General features: G+C 38.1%; 1 protein-coding gene across 1 annotated transcript; it reads left to right on the top strand.

Moving 5' to 3' along the window:
• The first annotated feature begins 1,976 nt into the window (after positions 1-1,976).
• Positions 1,977-15,567, top strand: rexo1 (REX1, RNA exonuclease 1 homolog). Its single transcript, XM_087784893.1, has 16 exons — positions 1,977-2,268; positions 3,311-4,980; positions 5,054-5,140; positions 6,373-6,586; positions 8,136-8,284; positions 8,358-8,495; positions 9,480-9,603; positions 9,726-9,845; positions 10,588-10,728; positions 10,812-10,925; positions 12,081-12,154; positions 12,246-12,356; positions 12,421-12,536; positions 12,598-12,736; positions 14,230-14,350; positions 15,067-15,567. Exons 1-16 carry the CDS (start codon positions 2,103-2,105, stop codon positions 15,153-15,155), a joined length of 3,573 nt encoding a protein of 1,190 aa, XP_087641019.1. The 5' UTR covers positions 1,977-2,102; the 3' UTR covers positions 15,156-15,567.
• The last annotated feature ends 9,467 nt before the right edge of the window (positions 15,568-25,034 follow it).

Raw genomic sequence — 25,034 nt, 5'->3', positions numbered from 1 at the left:
GACAAATGCATTTATTTCCCATCTATTTTGTGACGCACTATTTTTAAACCCAATGACTTCATTGTATGGATTGACTTTACGTTTTTGGCTTTGGCCTCGGACTAGACCTGTGATCTAATCCGAATGTATTTCCTGGAATACAAGACTCAAGTTTTAGTCTTTGGAATCCCATATATTTGAATCTATTTACACTAAAAGACAACATCACAATAATGAGTTTTTTTTTATTTTATTATCTGCAAAGTCACTTAAATGAAGGCTAACCTCATTAGTGGAGCACATCTATGGAAGAATATCATAGGCCATCTACATATTTAATGGTTACATTTTACATTCCAAAAGTTGAAAATTATCAATTTTTATAGAAATTAGTTTTTTGGAAATATTTGTATATTTACTTTAAAAGGCTACAAATTAGAAAACAATACCATTTTCTTTATAAAACGTGCAAGTTATTTATATACCATATTACTGCAATCCTATGGATGGATGGATGGATAGATAGATAAATAGATTTCATTTTTATTAAAGCAGCTCTGGGTAGTTTTGGGTACCTTAATATGTTTGTACTAAAATGTTTGCGATTTATTTTCACTGTAAAAGTTCTTGGGGATGGTGTGAACATGCAACATATCGCTGGTTGTGGTGGGGGGAGGGGCGGATTACGGTACAAAAACAAAGTTAAAGTAACGTTATTTACAAATCCACAGTTATCCACAATCTGATTCATTACCTCATCGGTATACATCCTTCATTCAGACAATAGAACAGAAAATTCGTCCAACTGCTACAAACCGGGACATGGCAACTTTTGCGACATTTAGCGAGTGCTCATGGGTAATGTGGTCTCGGGCTAAACACTACCACTTTAGTCCACTGGCGTCGCTCGACTTAAAATCTCATTGAGCAGCTTTAATAAAGTGAAATTCTTTCTTTATTTTTTTTTTAAACAGCGACATTTCAATTAAATAAAATAAAACATTTGTAAGGTCCAACACGAAATGTGAAATGTAACCATTCTATTTTCTTACGGCGCGTATATCTTTCCATACACACCTGACCTTAACGATAGCCAATCAGATCTCATGTAAGAAACGCACAAAAGTGACGCCTTTGCTACTTTCACTTTGTTTGTGATTCACCTGTGGCAGGTAGGTAGCTAGTAGCAGACGCTAGTAGTAGTAGTAGTATTTATTACATGTTTTTATTATTATTATCACAGACAAATGTACTCGGTAGATACGATTAAATTAATTTTTATGATGAGTTAAACATGTCTTGGTGTACAATTCACCACAATCCAGTGATATCCAATAAGGAAATTGGGTAGTAGACGTTTTTAATCTTTCTCTTCTCAGTCTGAATGTATATAAATGAAAATATTAAAAGACGTAGAACGCCGTTTTCTTGCTGGCTGCATACGTTTAAGACGTGTACTGAAAACTGCATTAGAGATCTTCACTATTTTTGTATTTTCATATTCAGTTTTATCCACGGTCCCTGTTGACGCCTGTGACACAACTCCCTGGAAAAATGTATTCGGGGTCTAAATGTGTGCATACATCTATAAAAACTCTATTCATTTCCATTTAAGCACATCTACATTTCCGCATGTTCTTCTGTCACCGCAGTCTTGTAGAACTGGCTCATGTCATGTTGAACTCATGCTCATTGTTTGTTTAAATGTATATATTGAATCTCCTGTTAAATAAAAAAAATTCAAATTCTTGTTCCCTGCCTTTTTATTTTTCTAAATACTACTGAGCTATGAACATGAAATGTATTGAACAAGTAGTTGCACCTAAGAATGATAGCCTTAAACATACGGAACTCAAACATGTTTGTCTTGCTTTAACATTGGAATCTAAAACTTTATCTTCGCCACAAACTAACTTTCCACGTTATTGAATAACGAGCTACGTGCAGACCGGAAATATCGCGATAACCTAACATCTCGCGAGACTTGCCAGCTCAACATGGCGCCGTAGAGACTGTTGTTGTTCTAGCGTTTGCTCCTAACCTGTGTCCCTCTCCCCCCTCTAAGAAGACGCAGCCAAAGGCCCAGTAACCCGATGGTGGAGTGAGGGCATCATCTTGACGTGATGTTGAAATCCACAGGGTTCTTCCGAGGCCTCGACTGCCCGTTTTACAGCGAGGGCAAAGACGGACGAAATGGGTGTAACAGACCGTACTGTCACTTCAGACACTGCCTACAAAGACGACTGTCCTACGGAGACGATATTAAAAAAGCATATGCTGCACAAAAAGGTGACTATGGTTGATCTTTTTGGATGAACAAGCGTTTACTTGAACCTATCCTTCAGTGAAGCTGCTCTCCAACTTGACTGCATGTGTAACAAAAGAAACATCTCTTCAGACAAAGATGTGTCGAAACCAAACCATTTACATTTCATATTAGAAAAAAAAGTCAGACGAAAGATAAACCTCGGTGTTTTCATAAATGCATACACGTAAAATAATGAAAGTCGAAAATTATAGTATTGTAAAGTCATAGAACGTCATTTAAAGTCTCTTTTCTTACCTTTCTTACTTTTTTGCTTGATGATACAGATCTTCCTCTCTGTGTTTGATGATCTACTGACTCCTTCAAGAAACATCTTTAGACACTTTTATTCGTGCAGGCTTTTCCTTGATTCTCTGAGACTCTTGTGTTTGTCTCGGTGTTATCATGACCTTTTAAGCATATATTTTATTGGGTATTGTTTTGATTGTTTAACCACTTTGTGACCCTGGTCTAGGAAAGCGCTCTACAAGTATTACTTACTTACAGGTTGTTTAGATCTTTGTTGACTGTCTCTCTCTGGCTATTATTGTTGATACACTTCAAAGACTCGAAAGTCTGGTTTCAATCAAAGTCACCCTACATTTATTACTCATCACTCTCTTGATATCTTAATACAAACAACTGTACGCCTGAGGCAGGGATGTTGTTTGAAGAGAAACGGACATCCTTGTGTTCGATTAAAAAAAAATTAAGGTGGAAAGGTGTGTGTGAATATTTAATAAACACCCTTTAAACGTTTATGTGGTGAAGACTCTTTGTTCGAAGATCTTGACTTAACTTAACTGTTCATTTGTTTTGTTTTTTTGTACAGCATGTTAAATACCTACAGTTAAAGCTTATTTTAGGCATATAGTAAAAAGGTGTTGCAGGAAAAGGAAGCACTACACTACCTTTAAAGGCTGGATTTTTTTTTGTTTTATTAGTTCTACTAGTTTTATATTGTAGTACTTGTGTTTCTCTAACTTTTTTTTTTTCTCATGATTGTTTTGTCTTGAATTTCTACAGAAGGCTACGACCCTTTCAACCCTGAGGTTGTGAGATCTCAAGAGAAGCAGAATGGACAACCAGAGACCTCAGATGACCTCAGCGGCGCCCTGGAGCAGGTCAACAAAGCCATCGAGGAGGTACAGAACCAGGTGGAAATGGACAAGAGGAAGCTATCTCATGTGGAGAAAGAACTTTATGATCCCAGTGAAAAAACAGCGTCATCCTTTGGTTTTGCCAAAGCACAATCGGCGGCAGGAACAACACATTCTGCTTATGACCCGGGGAGTTATCAAATGACTTCTGGAGGTTACAATCCCGCACCAGGCTGCAGCAAATATACGCTGGATTCAGACAACCAGGGCAGCAGCAGCGACTCCATGGAGTACGTTCCTACTTCTTTAAAAAAGCCTTCATCTCGGACACAACCCTATGTGACTCCTCCGGCAAAATATTCCTCAAACTGTAAATACACCCTGGACAACTGCAGACCGTCCACAGATATGGAGTACGATCCTCTTTCGAACTTTTCTGCTGGAATTAAGGACAAAAAAGTTGAAAAAACTGTTAATAGAAACAGGACTCACAAAGCGCCCAGATTCTCGGATGAAGAGTATGTGCCAGCTGTGAAGAAGCCACGGCACGGTAGTATAGAAACGAGTAATACTTACACTATTTCAGACTCGGACGGTGAAAACTCTTCCTCGGAGTATCGGCCCACGTCACTGAGTACTCTCAAGAAGAGGAAAAGCAACGACTCTTCTGTGGACGCAGCAGGAAAGGAGAGAAATGAAAGGACTAAAGAGACGTTGAAAGCATCATCATTGAGCAATATAGTCGATTTGACACTGGACTCTGACAGTACAGAGGAGATTAAAAGGAAGAAAAAAAATGACAAGAGGAAGCAGGATAGTTATTCAAGCCCAAATAAAAGCAGCACGCCTGAAAAGATTAAAAAAGTGGAGAAGAAAATCGACAAAACTTTGACTAGTAAGTTAAGCAGCAACAAAAAGGTGAAGGAGTCGTTAAAGGGCTCACCAGACTCTAAAAAGAAAGACAAAATTGGTCAAAAGGAAGAAAAGAAAGTGGTTAAATTAAGTGATAAAGAGAAAGGTAAATATAGTGATGCGTTAAAAAACAATTCTAAAAAGCAAAATAGGGATTTAGAAGAAAAGGAAAGGAAGAAACTTAAAACTCATGACAAGGAGCAGGGAAGTAAAGACAAAGAAAAGGCAGGTAAACTAGATGTTAATAAAAAAGACAAAAGAGATAGTAAAAGCGGTTCAGAACGTCACATCAGTAAGGTCAAAGGTAGCTCATCAAATGGAACCAAAGCTTCCAGCAAACACATCAACCACACTCCCAGTCACTTGGATCTGTTCGGGGATGACAGCGCAGAAGAGGCTGAGCCCCTCGAGGTGGACGACGAGTCGGAAGAGGAGCTGGTGAGGATGTCCGCCAACGCCCTGAAGAGACAGAGATCGCTGAAGAAGAGAGCGTTGGAGCAGCCGACCGTGGAGGACGAAGGCAACGGGGCTAGTGCAGACGACGACGTATTCAACAGCGACGAAATCGACTATTCCATCTTCCAGGATTTAGACTTTGAGTCTGATCCTTTGGAGGAATGTCTGCGGATCTTCAATGAGTCGAAGGAGGTGAAGACGGAAGACAAGGGGAGACAAGGAAAACAGGTATCTGCGTTTTCTTCTGACTGTCTTGATTCAACCAGTTTCTGCTTTGACCATACCTCTTGTGTCTACACAGCAAGTGAAAGACACGGATGAGAAGAGAGAGGCAGAGGAGACTGCCAGTCAGAAGAAAAGAGTCTCCCATTTTGTTGGCAAAGGAAGTGTAAGTGAGCTTTGTTATGAATTAGGATCTTCACAGAGGCAGTAATTCTCTGAATAAACGTTAACGAAAGAGAGACGAAAGATTGAGGTGTACAGCAGTTTGAGAGAAGACCGAGGTACTGGAGCAGACGTTCCTCCGACTGTCTCGGACATTAATAGATAAAGAGTTTGTCAGAGAAACTTCGATTGTTGTAAATTCTTGGCATGAGTCATTCAGTCATCAGTCAAGCCAGCAACGAGGACAGAACTTTGTTGTTTCAGGCCATCTCTTTCTATAACTCATTCTTTCTGTGTGTAGTTTAAAAACACTTCAGTGATTATTTAGTTTTCATTTCGATTTTTTTCCCCGATTTAAATCAATTATTAAATGTACATAAGCAAATTATTTCTGAGCTCGAATGTTTGTATTTCATTGTACAGTTGTGTGTTATTATTAGTTAAACAGCTTCAGCCAATCAGAGGCTTCATCACATGTAACGCAGACACTTCCTGTTGGTGTCAAAGTCACATGATCGTCAGACCAGGAAATGAAAGAAAGTGATTATGTTGGCGAAGATCGTCTTCTTGTCAATATAAAGGTTTTATGTGGGGAAAAGTATCATGTAAGCGTTGTGTTGACGTTTCTTTAACCCATTAAAAATATTTTTAAGAGACATTTGCATATGGAGCGTGTGACGTCATCACGTAGGAAGTGGACACGATATTGTAGCTACACCGGTGCTCAACTTGGCGTTGCAAATCATGCAGATATGACGCTCACTCCCATCACATTCCGTGATACATGTGAATCCATGTTGTACAAATTTGTCCGACCACTTTCCTCTTTTGCCCGACATAGTGAGTATGGATTAAAATATGAACAAAGAAATCACACGTCAGTCACACGTTGACTACTGAGCACTAAATTCCCCGCAGCACTGATGGGCCAAACAGTTAAGCATTATCATCTGCAGCCAGTGATGGCCCAGCTGGGCGTGTCATCACGAATTTATACGATAATTCGGTGTGTCCGGACCTCAGCGGCGGAGGCTCTGCCGAACCCCTGAGACCGACTCACCGAACCCCTAGGGTTCGATCGAACCCAGGTTAAGAACCACTGTTCTAACATATTGTTGTGCTTCCTTTACAGAGAAAACATGTGGGATGGAAGTTTGAATGAAACGATGTTGGTTTTCACTGCCGGCCACTTTTGTTTTGTTTTTGTTTGTGATCAAAAATTGTTCTTCATTTCAGAGTGACGCAACAAACAAGGCGGTGGTGCGACCGCAGCGGATCCCCACGGCCCAGGAGGTTTGTTACCAGCGGATGCAGATGGCGCAGCAGCAGGCGGCTCAGATGGCTGCTTCAGTCAAGGCTTCAGTCAAGAGTTCCTCCAGCTCCAGCTCTTCTGGGGATAAAAGAAGGATAGCACACCGTCCTAACCCACAGCCGGCCCCCTCCAGATCAAGTACTAGACCACTTACTCTTACACATCCAAGTTTTGTTGATCAACAGCAGCTGAAGTCATCCACTAAATTGAGTAATCGCGACAAAACATATACCATATTTTCCAGACTAAAAGATTCACTTCATGTTCTCTAATTTTCTCAAAAATGGACAGTGCGCCTTATATATCAATTCTGGTTGTCCTTCGTAACTGATTTATGTCTTACATGTCGCTCAAAAATCTGTCAAAATGTTAAAAAGCTACAAAAGTGCAACACAATTATGACGACGTAGTATTACTCCACGTGGCTCCGTAGTATTGCTCAACATTGCTCCGTAGTATTACTCCATCATATTACTCTACATTTCTCGTAGTGTTACTCCATAGATTTACTCAATAGTATTACTCGATGTGGCTCCGTAGTATTATTCTGTAATATGACTCTACGTGGCCCCTTAGTATATTTCTGTAGAATTACTCCATAATATCACTCTACATGCCTCATAGTGTTACTCCATAGATTTACTCAATAGTATTACTCCATGTGGCTCCGTAGTATTACTCTACGTGGCTCCTTAGTATATCTCTGTAGATTTACTCCATAGTATTACTCCATAGTATTACTCTACGTAGGTCTGTAGTATGACTCCGTAGTATTACTCTATAGTATTACTACAGAGTATTACTCCGTAATATTACTTTATGTAACTACGTAGTATGACTCCGTAGTGTTACTCCATAGTATTACCCCATGTGGCTCAATAGTATTACTTCTTGATGGTTTGTAGTATTAGTCCCTGAGACTCCATAGTATTACTCTAGTCTGTAAAATGCATTCCACGACTATTAAGAGTTTGGTTAATGTTTCACACTTTGAACAATAAACGATTGAACACAAACACAGAGAAACTTGTTGAGAATTTTAAAAGTCCTCAATCGTGTTCATTTCACATTATTGAGTGTGATCTGTGGGACATGTCTGTTCTGAGTTCCAAGTTGTACATGCTCTAACACTCATACTAATAGCTGTCAAACTTTAAACATTTTTAGCAGTCAAGGTCGAGAGCCAAAGAGCATTTTTATTCACCAAACTGTTTGCAACAGGATGGATGACTATGACATGATATTATCTTTTCCTTTTTAAAATTACATTCTCATTTCTGTCATTAAGATGAGCTTTTGCAAACGTCCTTGGGTTCTTCATTGTTGACATCTTAAATAAAATAAAAATACTTATCTTAAAAACTACCATCTTTATAAGTCATTATATCAACATGAACATTTGTGTACTTTGTTTTCGTCCACATATAATACGGGCCTTGAGTGTGACGCACGTATAGAAGAGGGTTCAGGCCAAAGTGATGGTCAAAGTTGTTCATTGGTTCAATGGTTCTACCAAGTAGGCATTGAATATAAAACTTGTGTCAAGAATCAGTTTTTATTTGTTTTGTAATGACTCAAATTATAATGATGGGCGTAATAGTGTCTGTTTGTTCTATTTATGACATCAATAGGGAAATCTTTTATCACGTATTTCCAGTTCAACAGGAAATCTGGCTTCTGTTTTTAGGTCCTGTCAACGGCAAACCAGCTGCAAGTCGGGTTTTATCCCCCTCTCGACAACAGCAGGCTGTGAAAACCTACACCGCCGCCGGGATCCTGTCCAAGACTGAGTCCACAACCCCACAGAGAAGAATGGCTCACACGCCCACCTTGAAGGTCTGCACCAGACTCTAGATATTTTTTAATTTTGGTGAAATGTCTCCTGCTCATCTTTTTGTCGACTGCTCAGAGCGCCTCCATGAAGCGGCCCGTCATTCCCGTTGACTTCGGAGCCAAAGTTCCTACCAACGTGCGTCAGCGATACCTCAGCACTTTCATCGATGAGTGTGTCAAGTTCTGCCCGTCAGAGGACGAGGCCTTCCAGATGGTAGGAGGACCGTGATTTATATCGCATCTTGTTTGTTTGTGAACTGCTGAACTACATATTTTCTTAGGATTATTCGGATTTTATTTTATTTTTTTATTAATTCATACTACTTCTTACTGTTTACAGGACTTTGACTCTATTTATGCAGTCAAGAGGTCAAAGGGAACTAATACATTTATATATAACACCTGACAAACGATTTTATTTTGTAATTATTTATATTGTTGAATACTAGTTTACGAAAGTATGTCAGTGCCATTAGAATATTGAATGATTTAATTTAACATTTATAATGTTGGAACTTGGATTTCTAAACGATTGAAACGTTATGATTTTTTTTTAGTTTTTTTTTTTAAGTTTTACATTATTTGTATGAGTACATAATTTCAATAATGCCAAAATAATTGTCTTAATTCATTATTTTTTAATTCGTAGACTTTCAAATTTAATATAAAAATGTTATAATAATGGAATGTTTTATATTGAATTTAAAATGCTATTAATGAAAATATGAAATATAGAAAATGTATGATGAATTTATCCCATTTCAATTAAACAACAACAAATATTTTAATTAAATAAATTCTAAGTTTCAACATTTGAAATGTTGAATTAAACCAATTACTTTTCTGACGGCGCTGATATACTTGTATATTAGTTCAACTGTAAATGTCAAAACACAATATGATCATATAAGCCTGTATAACTGTGATTCAGATCTGGTTAAACAAGAAAACTTGACCTTATTAAAAAGTTAAAAATAAAATGGATCTTGTGGCTGATCCAAATGGTCTGTCTCCTGTGCAGGGAGCAACTCGACACAATATATTGGTTGACTGTGTTTTATAAAGTGCAAGAGAATCTTGGCAGAGGTGTTCACTGCGTCAGTGCTTTTCTAGTTGCTCAATGATGGTTATCCAGCCACATGAGAGGACTAGTGTCGGCTCTTAGGTCCTCCTCACAACTGTGATCCGACTGTTCCAGGGTCTGGATGAGGAGAAGATGGTGTACGACCGCAGCAGCAGTAAAAACATCTACCTCAACCTGGCAGTCAACGCGCTGAAGAAGCTGCGCAGCAAGAGCACCTCCTCTTCGTCGCCCAGATACAGTGAGTCTCCTTTGAACCACTAAAAGGATCTCCTTGACATTTTAGAATTGAAAGGAATGTTCACTTAATGACATCAAGTCAGTCATGAGTCCCTCCTTGTCGTTTACTTTGTTTGACGACAGGCGAGTGTGCAGCGAAGAGGAGGGTTCAGTCTCATGAGGGGGTTCTCGGAGGTCGTCTGGCAGCGACCACGAGCTTCACCATCAACAGGATGGGCAAGAAACAGGAAGAGAAGCTCACAGGTCGGTTCAAACTTTTCTTGGCTTTCAAATAATATTTTATCATGTAGATTTTATGGTTATTATTTCCCTAGACTGTGTATAAAAGGGATACACTTTTTTTTTTTAAATTTACAATGAACATTCAACTTGCATGGGTTCAAAATAAAGTTTATGTCTATATATTGTTGTGCTGAAATGAAACTTCTGGCTGCAAGATGGCAGCAGTCATTACGTCCTCTCTAGCTAATGGTTTTATAGCAAGAACCCAGCGATGACTGAGGACGAGAGGATACAGTCGACTCCAGCAGCCTTTAAAGCTGATGTTTGGACACATTTTGGTTTCAAAATAAATGAAAGCAGTTACGACTTCATCAAGAGTCACATTGTCTGTAAATTCTACAACACCAGAGTCAAGTACTCGACAATACTACAAATATATACTTGTTCCTGCGGTATCGCAATGTATCCCAACAGACGGCGTATCCTTGCCCCTGTTTCATGAACCGATTGTATCGTCAGGTTCTTGTAAATGGAAACCCCTAATTCAAATATGTAAAATATATAAACATAAGTAAATGTTTTAAATAATAGTATAATATAAAAAGTATTAAAAAAAAAGAGTAAATAAAACGTTGTCAATAAATTGTCTCTGGAAAAGTAGCTGTGAATGTTGTATCTTTTTTTTACTGTAGATCAGAGCACAAGTGTTGCTCAAAACTGTTATAGTAAATCATTCCTATTTATTTTTCCCCACTCTGGTCAGGCGTGTCGCTGTACTACAAGATCAAGACGTACTTGATGACGGAGGAGCAGCTGCAGGAGCATGGCTACCCGAGAGTGAACCCCGCTGCTGCAGGGAAGGCCGTCCTGTTCAGCAACGGAGAGAAGAAGATCCCTAATGACCGTGAGGCTCTTCGTGAACCTCAGACTCTTGACGCTGGAACTGTGTGAGGGTCACATGTAAACCTGTCCTTGATGTTTTCGCAGCCTTCAGCAAGATTTGCCGTCGATGTGGGGCCAAGTATAGAATCGACCACAAAGGCAACTGTGTCCGGGTGGAGGAGTGTTCTTTCCACTGGGGACGCCAACGCAGACAACGAGGTCTGTGTTTGTATTTCATTTTCCAAAATGTGTTTTGTTATTTTATATACATTTGTGTATAACCCCAAATACATTAGCTAGAGCCTTCACTCACCCACGATGAAGACCAATGACAAAAAGACAAGAATTAACAAGAAACAATATATACACACACAAACTATTCATTATCACTATTGTCAGCCCTTATTCAAATATATTACATAAGCAAAAGAGTTACACTCCACATGATTTATCAGTTGAAACCGAGTAATATTAGTCTGTAGGAAACCAAGTATGTTTAGTTTAACTTTAGCTCACTTGCACGTCTTCCTCTGGTACCGCCAACACAACGAAATAAACCTACTGAGGGTCATCAAGAACGTGTTGTTTACTCTTAATTTCATATTTGATATAAGTGCGAGTTGTTGTTAATTATCAAATCCATTTACTTGTTTATTTACATTAGTGTTTTTTTAGTCAGTCCTCACAGTCAAGTCTATTATTATGTTCATCCTTTTTAGTGTTTTATTTAATAATTTGTCTGTTATGATTGACATTATGAAAGAGACGGTTCTCTTTCATGCATCAACTTGTAAAACAAAATAAAAAAACATTTCTAAATATACAAATGTGTAAAAAACAACATTCATACATTAATCTCTGCATTTAAAGCACTTTTCCTAACCTCTCTAAACCGTTCATCCTTTAATTTCAGTCCATATGTAAGTCTCCCTCTGATTAAAAAGTTTTCGATGCCATTAGTCTCTCATGTCTGGAGCAGTAAAGAAAATCTTGACAAGGTAGTATCATGTTTCCAAACCGACACTTTTAAGTGTCAAAGGTAAATTACAGATCAAGGTAATATAATGAACTTACAAAACCTTACAATTACAAATGTACAATCATTTTCTCCAAAATTGCAGATTTTATTTACAATAGTTTTTTTGATTTGGGGAGTAATAAAGTAGCATATTTGGTTTTCAACTTCTGTACATACTTGTGATTGTGTCGTCGTCTTCCGTGTTCTCCACTTTTTGTTCAGGATTTGAACTGTAAATTCCTCATTCAGTTCCTCGGCCTGTTTTACATTTACAGGGTTTTACTTTCAGGAGACATTTTCAAAACAATCAAAATGTTTTTTGTGTGGATTCAATGATGTCGGTTTATCTGTTCTAGTTTCTGGAGGCTGGGAGACCAGCTACAGCTGCTGCTCTGGAGCTGTGGGGTCTACAGGATGTCAGGTGTCCAAGGTAATGATCTCCCTGGTCCAAGTGTTGACATCAGGTCTATGAGCTCCACTGAAAGGTCAGAGGGACTTAACAAATGTGATTTAACTTACAGCAACACGTCCAAGACGGCCGCGTGGATTGTCTGGACGGCTACGTGACGACGTTCAGCAAACCTCTCCCTCCGGACGGGAATCCCGGCGTGTTCGCTCTGGACTGTGAGATGGTGAGAAGAAAATGGAGCTGAAAGAATCACAGTGTATGTTTAACGCTTTTCCTCTTTGATTCAGTGTTACACCAAACAAGGCCTGGAACTGACCCGAGTCACCGTGATCGACTCCAGCCTGAAGGTCATCTACGACACCTTCGTCAAACCTCAGAGTCCCGTGGTGGACTACAACACACGGTGAGACCTAAACCTCCACGGGTGTCGTGGTCAGAGCTGACTCGGCGGTTTACTCTTTCAGGTTCTCGGGGGTGACGGAGGAAGACCTGGAAAGCGTCACCATCACTCTGAGGGACGTTCAGGCGGTGTTGCTCAGTATGTTCGCCGCAGAGTCCATCCTCGTGGGTCACAGTCTGGAGAGTGACCTCCTGGCCCTGAAGGTAGACCAGACCTTAACCCCCCGATCGTATCATGTTTATGGCAGTATATGGGTGTCATCAGAATATGGAACGCTTTAATTTAACATTTTGAATGATGAAACTTTCAATTGATGTTGTTGTTTTATATAATTGAATAAATTTATACAATTAAAAAAAACAATGATTAATTATATTAATTCAGAAAATATATTTTTTAAGTTCAATATATTTTAATTTGTAGCCTCTTAAATTCAATATAGTGGTGGCACTATGAAACCCACATTTTTATATTTAATTTAAAAGGCTATAGATTAAAATATTATGGAATTAGAATATGCAACTTTTTTTAAGTGTAATAAAAACATTGCCTTCTAAATTTAAAATATAAATATTTTCATTGTTATACCAATATCTTTATATTACATTTTAAATTAATATAATATTGATTATTTAAATTATAATATTCAACTCTATGATCATTTATAAATAAAATAATTCATTTAGAAATAACCACATACAAAAATGTAATGTTAAATTCAACCGTCATTATGCTGATGGCACTGATATACTTCAACACACATCTCTTATTAAAATTACTTTAGTTAAATATTTTTATGAGTCAAAGATCTAAACATTTTGATGACATTTATTTTGATTTCATGACCTTTTCCACTATTTCGACCGGGTTTCATGAACCCAGATGAGTTTTTGAAAACATCCCCCCATCATTCATTCAATCGTGTTTTCCTTCGAGTGCGTTTTCCTTCTTTTGCCACTAGATGGTGCAAACGCAAACAGAAAGTCCCGTATTAACGATGTATTTTTTTTAAACCCATTAAACATTCTTTAATTTAGGGTGAAAATATTCCGAATCCCCAAAAGGGAACCCCACTTGAACTCGTCAAAAAGTTCTATGGTTGATATTAATGTTTTTCTAACTAGCAAAGCATGAGAATAAAAAAGAGAATGGCTCAGTATGAGCATAATATCTGGCTTTGTTTATGATGCAATTGGCTTGTTTTTCTTGTCAAACAATTTGATCAATTCAGTAAATCCTGATAATTCCACACAGTGAATTAAATGAGGAAACAACATAAGGGGCAGAAAATGTACTAAAACTAAAGACAATCACAAAAGTTTATATTTCAAGATTGCCATTGATTTTGAAATGTTTCTTTTTACATGTTCAACAGGTTTTATCCAATTACTTCCTGATTGATTTCCAAACACCATCATTTTAGTTTTCTTTATAGTAAGAGATCGATTACTAACACCTTAGAAGGTCTTATGAGTTAAAAAAAAAAAAAGTCATGAAGACATTTTGAAAATTAAATCATTTTCATTTTCAGGAACTAGTTCTTGAGTATAAATCCATATCATCCGGACAAAAATGTATGTTGTTGAACACATTATTTAACACCATTCATTATTCATTGTATTCATAACCATTGATTATCTGAAACAATCTCTTCTGTTTTCAACAACCTGTCTCTTCTTCTTCTCCTCCTCCTCAGGTCATCCACAGCAGCGTGGTCGACACATCCATCGTGTTTCCTCACCGCCTCGGCCTCCCCTACAAGCGGGCCTTGAGGAACCTGATGGCCGATCACCTCAAACGCATCATACAGGACAGCGGTGAGAGAGAAACACATTTATGCCCAACGTTTCTTTATGGAGTCGAAAGTTACATTTCTGTTAGTGAAGTGAACGTTTAAACCTATGAAAGTATATCACTGTCATCAGAATATTTAATAAATTCATTTAACGATTAAAAACCTATTATCATTTATTGAAATGTTTTTTTAATAATTGAATTAAATTAATTGTGTATTGAAAGTTAGATTTTCTTTTTAAATAAAATAAGAAGATAACAAAGTCGATAAATATGGCAAATTTTGATATTGAGTTTTAAAGAGTAACAAATTAAAAAGTATTGCAATAAGAGTTTGATTCAAAAAAGAAAAGGTTCTATGTATTAATACAATTTGTCAATTCATTTAGAAATTAGTATGTTTTTTTTTATTGAAATTTCGTTCAATATGGAAATTATTGGATTACATTTTTTTTAAAAGTAACTCATTCTTTAATAAAAACAACATTTGAATAAAGAAATTTAAAGTTCCAATTTTTAAAAGTAAACTTCAACCATTCAATATTTTTATCGCCTGATATACATGTTTTAAATGTGTTTAAAATGTGCTTCATGAGGATGTAGCGTAGTTTCCACACGCTCGCCAGCAGAGGTCGCTGCTGATCTTAAGTCTTAAGAACTCTCTTGAATTGAAGTTTTGATGTTTTGTGAAACGTGTTCAGATGCAGTTTATAAAACGACGTCTGTGTTGCTCCGACAGTGGAAGGTCACGACTCCAGCGAGGACGCGTGCGCCTGCATGGAGCTGATGATGTGGAAATTAAAAGAGGACGCCAAAGTCAAAAGATGACCCGTGAACAAACTCTGATCTTACTTGAAGTCCTCCAGAGAGCAGGAGCAGAGCAGGAGTCTCCGCCCGTGCTGCTGCAGAAGAAGAGTTTTGTGTTGTCAATTTTCATACTTGTTTATTTCATCACATAAACACAATCATGAGTTATATTCACTTGATAATCCTCTTTCCAGTATGCACTAGAGACTGTTCTGGACGAACTATTGCACTCGACACCTGCTTGTATCAGCTTTGTGTTTATAAAGTGTCGCTCTTCTTCTGGACCGTCATGTTCTGGTTGTTAAGGTGAATAAAAAAGTTTCATGGCGGTTGAACCAAGCTTCGTTTTAGAGCTCCAGGATGTAGCTGCCCTTACGGAACTTCCCTTTTGTATGAGTCTTCCTTTCTATTAAACTATTTAACCATGACGTCACCATCAGTCTCCAGGTTCTTGTCCCGGACATCCTGCTGCCTTTAGTGTCCAGTCCAGCTCGTCAACTTTTACTAATGTATTTAAAGCATCAAACTATTCAAGTGTTTAGTTTCAGTGTTACTTTTTTATCAAGAAAATACTTTTATTTTTCATACCTAGGATTACGTCCTAGAATTAACATTTATTAAAAATGTTCTTTTATAACCAGTGTTTTATTGATTTTTCATTAAAAATTATCCACTTAAAACTAAGCTATGCTTTGGGTTTTCTTTATAATTAAAGCACTTTATGTCAGTCTCACAGTTTTACCTCCTATTGAAACCTTACATGCTATGGCTGATACAAAGACACTGTTTTTTTCTACTGCGCTGCCTTTAAAGACTTCACAAATAAAAACGAAATATTGAGATATCTTCACCATTTGTAAGTTATAGTACAATTCAGTATTTCCAAATATGTTTTTTTGCCATGTTTAGCTAGCGATTCTATAGTATCCAATCATTTTCTTCTGCGTCTTTACCCTAAACTCAACTTTTTTGCTTCTTTTAGATCAAAATTTGGTCTGTTAACCTTTTCAACAGTATATATATATGTATATATATATATTGAAAAGTACAAAAATATACATATATTCATTTTTTTCTTCAAGCATTAAGCACAAATAATTGAAGGAAACAAGGAGTAAATCATAGTCGTTAAACATTTTTTTAATCGCAAGTAATGTGTTAAGTGTGTCTTAAATAGATGTTGGACTCTATTGTACTCATCAGTATGTGTCTGTACAAAACTTTTTTCATTGTAATATTTACATTAGAAAATGTACTTTAGCCCCGCCCACTGAAATCATTTTGTTTTTCTAGTAATTTTAATTTTGTTTACCATAACCACACCCACTCTGCTGTGATTGGTCAAACATAGAACTTTGTCAACGCATGTGATCAATTCCGGAAGTGTACTACTCCAAGGGACTCGTTGTATAAACAAAGCGGTTCGTAATTACAGCTGGCTGGCGGAGGAGGGTAGACCATATTTACATCATAACGGACTCAGCTCTCGTAACCTCTCGTTCGCTACGATTTCAGACGGATAATTTTTATAAAGTAATAACTTCAAAACATGGTCATGATGAGGGACGTTGGAGAGGAAGACTTCAACATTTGAAACATGAGTGAGTCAGGAGAGTTGGGTTTTGACAATAGTTGCACTTTAAAAATATATATATTTTTAGTGAAAATAAGTCTGAAACCAAATTTCGCCACAATTAAACCGTGAATCTGTCTAGTCTACCATGGACATCCTAGAAAGTTGGGGGCTTAAGAGAGTCGGGAAATCTTCATCCAGACCATAGTAGAATCTCTGGTGGGAAACCTCAACACGTGGTCACTGGGCAACCTTAGAATCATCACCAGGATTGTAGGAGTTAATCTGTGTAGAAGTTAGAAGATCCCGGAGCTCAAGCTTCTTCCCTCACAGCCACACTCTAGACTGGTCCATCAGCCGCAATATCATTTCTTTTCCATTGATTATTACTCTCTGAAAGGTGTTTTATTTTGACAAAATAAGGTATTTTCCCCGAAGTAACATTAGTCTGTTACTCTGGACATGTTAAGATGCTTTTCAGTCCAGTTTACTTGTGAAATCTGTGAACTAGTGAAAATGATTGAATGAACCACAAAATCTTTAGAAACAAAATAAGTAAGTAAAAGTAGGTATTTGCTCTGAAGTACTATTCACCTCTGACACATCAAGACTCTTGTTTCAGTCGAGTTTACTCAAAAATACCTGTTACCTATTGAAAATCATTAAAACAAAATCTTTAGAAAAACAATAACATATAACAAACTATATATATATAGTAGAGGCAAATACACAAACATTCAGCTTTATGGTGAGATGTATTTTTCATGTTATTTATTTTGACTCTTATTAAATCAGCAACAGATAATAAAATGTGTATTGAGAAGGTTTTGAAGTATTCTACACACGTAGAGCTTTTCTCTCCTTTGGGCAACAAATGTTAAGGTGACATGTGGCAACGGTGCAACGGGGGAGCCACGACATTGCAGATTTGCACTCTTCTGACCCTGGATGTAGCCACAAACAATATTTTCAATCTTTGGTATCGTAACCCAACCTGCGCAGGTGCCTTTCTACAACCTTGATTCTGTGTTGTGTTATTTGTTGTGTGTTGTTTGTGGTGTGTTGTTTGCGATGTGGAGAGACCAGTGACAAGAGCATTCTGCTTTAGTGTCGAACTTTTTTTATGAAAGCAAGAAACTAACTATAACATTAGAATACATAAGGCATTAGTCTTACAATAATAGAATAACTTAAAAAAAAGAATTATTGTTATTGTGTCCACGTAGAAAGTACCCTCTTCACCAACGGCAAGAGCCCCCCAAACTTTTTTGTATCTTGGACCGGTTTAATGTCTGCGTTACATTCACGGAGCCACCTACAGATAAAAAATGAATAATAAAGATTGCATTAATGGCCATAAACATTAAATAAAGTGCATGAAATCCCACCATAACGACTCAGCAAGAGCTCTTGACTGGTTCACCAAAGTATGTTTGCGTATTTGCATCTTTATATATTCAATTTTATGCCAACAATGTTGTTGTGTATGTGTCTCTTAACTTTTCAAGGCGTTGTTGCAATGTGTGAGTGTATTTGTGTTTTAGCATTATTTAAATGAAATTAGGTTCTGTGTTTGGATCATTTTCACTTCTGTGCAGCCGGGTACAAATACTCACCACTGCCATAATGGACACATTATAAAACAAAACTGCGAATGAAAATGGCGTCTTTAAACTTCTGACTAACTAAAATAAGTACTTGTCCATTTATCACTGAAGTTTCCAGTACAACACTTGATTACTTCAACTCTTTTGACACTGGAATAAAACCAATAGTGTTGTTTGGAGTGGACTGAGGAAGTTACCAGGTTCTGTCTCATGAAGGTCTACTGTCTCACAAACTACTGGTGTGTGTGATGACACCAGGCCAGAGTTGTGTAGTTGTGTTGTCTCCGGACAGCTCGTACAGTGAGGGTCCTCCAGCAGCAGGTGCAGCGGATGTCAGTGAAATGCTAAACTGAAGAGGCCCATGTGTTTGCCTATTAAGCCGCACTGTCACATGTCAGGATGCATTTCCCTGGGCCGGGCCGCGGACCCCAGGTATGAAAGGAGCCACTTAGCTGGGATCAATAGCGACACAATGTTGTCGTGACAGGGAGGGGGGCTTCCTAGTGTTTACCCTGTGTCCCCAACATGTGCAGCAAAGCAGCTTAGAGGGTCGTCTTCATTATCAAATTCGATCAGAGGCTCTTTTCTGCGCCTCTGTGATCCATCCATCCATCCATCCATCCATCCATCCATCCATCCATCCATCCCTCTATCCATCCACCTATCCATCTATCTATCTATCTATCTATCTATCTATCTATCTATCTATCTATCTATCTATCTATCTATCTCTCTATCCATCCATCCATCTATCATCTATCCATCTATCATCTATCCATCCATCCATCCATCCATCCATCCATCCATCCATCCATCCATCCATCCATCCATCCATCCATCCATCCATCCATCCATCCATCCATCCATCCATCCATCCATCCATCCATCCATCCATCCATCCATCCATCCATCCATCCATCCACTATATGGAGTGAGAATTAATCTTCTCCATGAAAATGTATTTTATTTATAGATACCTTTTAAAGTTACATATCCAGTTAGACTTGTGTTGTCTTCATCACATATGCAGTAAAATAATCAACTCTTGTTATTCCTCATCAGCAGAGTCACTTCTGAAGTGTCCATGAGCAACACGTAGGATGACTGGAGCACTAGAGTAACTTCTTCTGCTTCAGAGCACAATCCTTGTTTGATTTGTCGCTGGAAAAATCAACCAAGGGTTTCAATAGCTTCGTAGGTTTGTTGACATTGTCCGTCCAAAGGGCCGAGCTGACCTCCAAACTTCAGTCCGGCCCGCCGGTGGTGCCCTTGACACCCGCAGCTGCTGGTCCACGTCCACGTCTCTAATCTCAACACCCTCTTCCAATTAAGAGCCCGGCGTTCATTCAGCCGCTCGCATCGATCCGGCGTGAGGCCGACACGAAGCTGACGAGCGAGAGGTTTGAGCCGCGGGCGGATCGATGACATCAGACTAATCGTGGTCGTATTGGCGTCCTTGATATTCCTCCGAGTTGATGTTTGGGTTTGTTGTTTGCGCCCAGTGTTGGTCTAAGCCAATGTCAGGGCTTCCCAGCGTGATCCGGGGGCTTAAAGGGACCCGCTGACCCACCGCCCGCCCGCACGCCCTCTCTCGGGTCAAAGGCCAGCCGTCCTCATCGATTGCCCCTCTGAAGAAGAGGTCTCACCCCCTCCGCCTGCTCGCCCACATGCTCCTGTACTGGCGGTCCCAGAGGTCTCCCAATTGTGTTCGGAATACCGATTGATCCGGTTGGAGTCCGAAGAGAAAGAAAGGTGGTGGGGGGGGGGGGGGGTTCTTTCAGATACAAAGGTCCCTCATGACAGCCCCTTGTCAATACAAATGTCCACTATTGATAACTCATTAAAGAAAGCCGGGACATAAGGAGGAGGATTTCCAAAACATCTGTTAAACAGGCGACAAAGAGGTTCTCTCCCCCTTAAACGCTCATCCCGCTGCTGCGCCCCAACAACACTCGCCTGAACCACAGGTGGATCAACACTAGTCGGGTTTTCAAACAGAGTAATGAAGACCGACTGAAGAGAAAGGAAAAATATTATACGTTTATAATATTAAAAGATTATAATCTCACTCATTTGTGTGTAAATACACATCATTTAAGTTTCATCTGAATTGGTCATATTTGAAATCGGAGTGGGGGCTCTGCAGAAACAGGGGCCTGAGAGGAAAATTAAGGGGCTGCAGGTATAGGGGCCTGAGAGTGGAGAAGAAGAGAGGACTTTTTTGCAGTCCTTCAGATGTATTTGTATTCATTAATCAGCCTTTACATTACGACCACCTTCCTCCTGAGCAACATGGACCTTGTCTAACATTAAAAAGTGTAATTGTTGCGACGACGTTGGAGATTATTTGTTTGATTACTGTAAAAGAAATAGAACCGATCACCTCCAAATGATGTCAGCATTCAGACCCACCAAAGTTACAATGTTTAAGTGTGAATGATCAATAAGTTGATTTTGGAAAAAGATGGAAGGGAATTGAAGAACGATGGAAAAAACGTATTTGAGTTTGTGGGAAGAGATGCTAATTTTAACCTCCAATTATTTTGACTTGTTTTTGGGCTGTCAAATACAATCACAGAAGGGCCCCAGAATTTAAACACAGTCAGAGTCAAGGCCGATAAATAAAAATACAGACAGTTTTCTATTGCTTTCTGTTATTTGCTAAGTGTTTATAATGCAATGTGAATCTCGTTTTGAATTATTAAGCTCATTTTAGCATTAACAGCTTCTCTGTGCGTGTCAAAATGCAGTAATTGTTCTCAAAATGTTAATTTTCCGGATAAATGGTGATATTTATGATCCCTGCCTTCCTAGGAACATTCGTTCAGCAGCATAATGGGCCATAGATTTGGGCAGATTGATCCAAATATCAATACCAAGTTTAGCGTAATAAGATCAGCAATACTATACCTGTATTAACTTAGTGTCGTATTGAAACCATTATTTTGGGGTATAACCCAACAAACCCCCAAATCAACATGTATTGCAAGTGATGCTTTTTATGTTGAACTTAAACGTGATTTGTTTAATTTTGAGAAAATTATATGTGGAAAACTTGTGAGCCTTAGTTATTCGGTGTGCCAGATATTTAGAGTTTGACACTGGAGTATGTTTAAATAATACTAATTATTATTTTTATTTCCTTTTTTTATCACTCTAAAATAGCTACTTTAGTATTAGGAGAGTTTCTGGTGAAAAGGGCAGAATCCTGTGTGTCTGAAAACATTTTCTTACAGCTGTGTTTTAAAAATAAAAGATTTGATCCTGAACTTTGGAATACGTCTTAAATGGCAACTATGAGTGTTTGGAGAGTCAGAATATTATTATTTTTACATTCCTCTAAGAAGGGAAGAAGCTGTATATGTGTGATGAAAAAAACTTTTCTTGCAACTGTGTTTTTAAGTGAAAGATTTGATCTCGATCTTTACAAATGACTCCAAAACAGCATCATTGAGTCCAGTTGAAATAATTCAGATAATAGATTTAAAAAAGGGATTCTTGAACGTGTGAAAAGATCACCTTTGCAGTTGTCCTCTTCTGAACAAAGGTGTTTGTGTACTCATATATTTCATCTAAGTGTGTTTGAATTCCAGGAAAAAGTGGAAAAAAATGCTACTTAACAGAATACAACGTATCATTTGACCTTGAACTCTTGTACCGAAGCGGCCCGTTACAGTGACTTAACATTAATGAGGATGAAAGTTTTCCACAATGGGATTCTTCACATGGTTCTGTAGGTGGCCGTGGTTGATAAATCTGCGAGCGTTCACCTGCTCAGTCCCTGATGAGACTAAGTCTTTGTCCTGCTCAGTAATCCAGGCATGTGTAAGATGATCCTCTGGAAGGAGGAGAACTTCATCTAAGCTGCCTCAAACTCTCCAGGAGGGAGAGGAATCCAGTAACTTCTCTTTTTTTTCTAACGCGAAAGATGCATCCTCCGCAGGAGCAGAAGAAGGCCGAGGAGCTAATTGAAGAGGTTGTTTAGGAGATGAACCGCAGAAGGAGAAATGATCCAAGGGGGGGCAGTGGTAGTGGTCCTGGGATGGGGAGGGTCACACACAACCACACTCTTTGTGTGTCTTTAATCCCCCCAGCCAACACAGCTTTGGCCAGGTTTCATCATGAAAGTGCCATGAAATAACTACTTTTTTTCTCTGCTCGCAGTAAATCTCCCCTAATCCTGCAGGCCGCGGAGACAAAGGCCTCTGGGACCTAATCCCGGAGCTTTTAGTGGGGCTGAGGGGCTGCTCAACGGAGCCTCTTCTAAATGACTTATTTCTATCGGACACTAATATAGCTTGACAGCCAAGAACGGCAAAAGGAGAGTGAAAAAAGAAAGCGGCGAAAGAAAGAACACAAACATTTTCACATATCTAGGAAGTCTGAGATCTCCGATCGTATGTGAACAAGGAGGAATCAGAGAGAGGAGCAAATATTCATCGACTGAAAGAAGAAGAAGGGGTTAACATTCCACAAGAAACTTAAAAAAAAGAAAATGATTGAACTTACAAAAAATATGTTTTATAGCATTTAACTGCTCCAATGCTGCTTTGGTTGGTCTACTGAAAACATCTCCCTGAACCACTTCTGTGCTAACACATTTCAAAGCTTTAAGTTTTATCTGGCTATTACCACGTTTTACACAAAAAACTTTCCTTCTTTTTCGATTGTATTAAAAACGGTTCCTAAAGAATTTTCCAAACTAACGATCTTCGACAACATTCCTTTTTAAAGCAACGGCCGTTGTTATGTTAGCACTAGCTAGCTTAATGAGACTAGCCTCGATGTATTCCAGATGCTAGAGCAAGTTTGCTTAACTATCTTTTGATAAATCTGATAAATCCTTTATTTTCAAGACAGTATCAACTCTTGTGATGAGCAGAGAGATTCCAGCCACGAAAAGACGGCTTACAAAAGGAAAAACCAGTGTAAAGAAACGTCAACTTTTGAAAATAAAATACTTCCTTGTGTACTTTACCAATACAATAATAAAGAGTTTTAAAAACATCACAGAGAAAGTTTTTTTAAAGATATTGTAAGTTTGTCTCAGTTTATTTTGTCTCCATAGTTCTTGTTTTTTATCAGTTGAGCATTGATTAGTTTGTAAATTAGAGTTTCTAGTTTTGTTTCTTGAGTTTGTAATTTTTCTTACAGGTTTGAAATTTAGTTTAAAGGGTTTGTTAAAAATGTATTAAGAGTTTGAACATTTTTAGGTGGTGGAAATTGTGCTGTAGAAGTCTGTCAATTATTTTTCAAGAATTAGTTATTAGTAATTAATTAATTAAAAATGATTAAAAAATGGCACTTCTCAGCAAATTCATGTCTACGATTTGTTTTAACCTGAACATCCACAAAGGTAGATACTTTTGAAAGACTTTCATATGCCAAAAACCAAATGGACAAACTATGAAACAAAGTGTCTTAAAACAATTTGACAAACAAACAAACAAACAAACAAACAAAAAAAGACAAAAGGGAACATGTTAGACTTTGTTCCACCGTTTCCAAGTTTGTAAATTTTTAACAAGAATGAAGTAGTTAATTAGTTTCAGAGTTTTAAACTTTATTGAATAGTTTTGCAAATGTATGAGCCAATGAAACATATCCAATTTTCCCAGTACATAATTGAAATACAATGTTTACTTTGTAAGACCAGATTCATTCTAGAATCATCATTGATTTACTTATTACTATATTATTTATTACTAAAATATTAGGTCAATAATAGAAATAAGTTGGTCTGTTGTTGAACTGAAAGACTTTCAAGGTGACACTTGATCTCCAAATCCAACTACTTAATCCTTTGTGAATGTGTAACTTGAATCTTAAATATGTCTGTGCTTATTTCAATCATCCCTTTCTCACAAATACTTGTATTTTGAAGATCCAGTTACACATTTAATGGTTAATAAACATTCTGAGATTTGTGGAACTAATTTGTAGTTCATCTGGAATTTCCAGATTAAGAGAACACTTGAGATTCTCACAGCATAAATGTTTGCCTCCCTGTGCTCAGATTAACTTCATGTGGCGACACTTTATGAGCGAAATATGGTGGCTGTTAGCTAAACAAACCCAGTGGAGGGAAGACCCCGGCCTGAAGGGGGGGGTCTGTCAAAGGCATCATGGGAGAAAGCAGCAGCACAATCAAAGGCTGTTATTTTAATCTGTCCTGCCTCGGAGATTAGCCTGGCCACATTGAATTAATTGTTTTAACGGGAGGGAATGAAACGCTCGCTTATACGGAGATCCTTGGCATAAATCTCTCAAGTTCAATAGTTTCAAAAAACTTGAGCCCCCTTGCAACCCCCCATCCTTCCCTCATCCCACCTAATCCCGTCTAATACCTTTCTTTCTATTGGCTAATGGCTGGGGGAGCATGGGTAAATGCTTCTTAAATAGTGGTGGCTCAGAATGCTTTTGGAGAATCTGATCTTGGACTGGGTGAAGAGGACGGAACCAGGACGCATGGGAGTAGCAGTTTAGACGTTTGTTTGCAAATATCAGGTGAGAAAACTTAAAAAATGCCAGGTGTTAAAACACGACTTTATGTTTTAGTACCATGCAGTACTATAACTTAAAATACAAAGTCTTACTTTCATGTATTATTTGTTTAAACTATTACTTAAAATACAAAGTATTACGTTCATGTATTATTTGTTTTATTAAAGTATACTTCAATTGTTTTTTTTAATTTGTATCTTTGCTTTTAGGTTCATC

The sequence above is a fragment of the Callionymus lyra genome, chromosome 2 (genome assembly GCF_982586985.1).
Source record: "Callionymus lyra chromosome 2, fCalLyr1.hap1.1, whole genome shotgun sequence".
In the NCBI taxonomy this organism is placed as follows: domain Eukaryota; kingdom Metazoa; phylum Chordata; class Actinopteri; order Syngnathiformes; family Callionymidae; genus Callionymus; species Callionymus lyra.
Note: the sequence above shows the minus strand (reverse complement) of the source record. Positions and strands in the feature narration are given on the sequence as shown.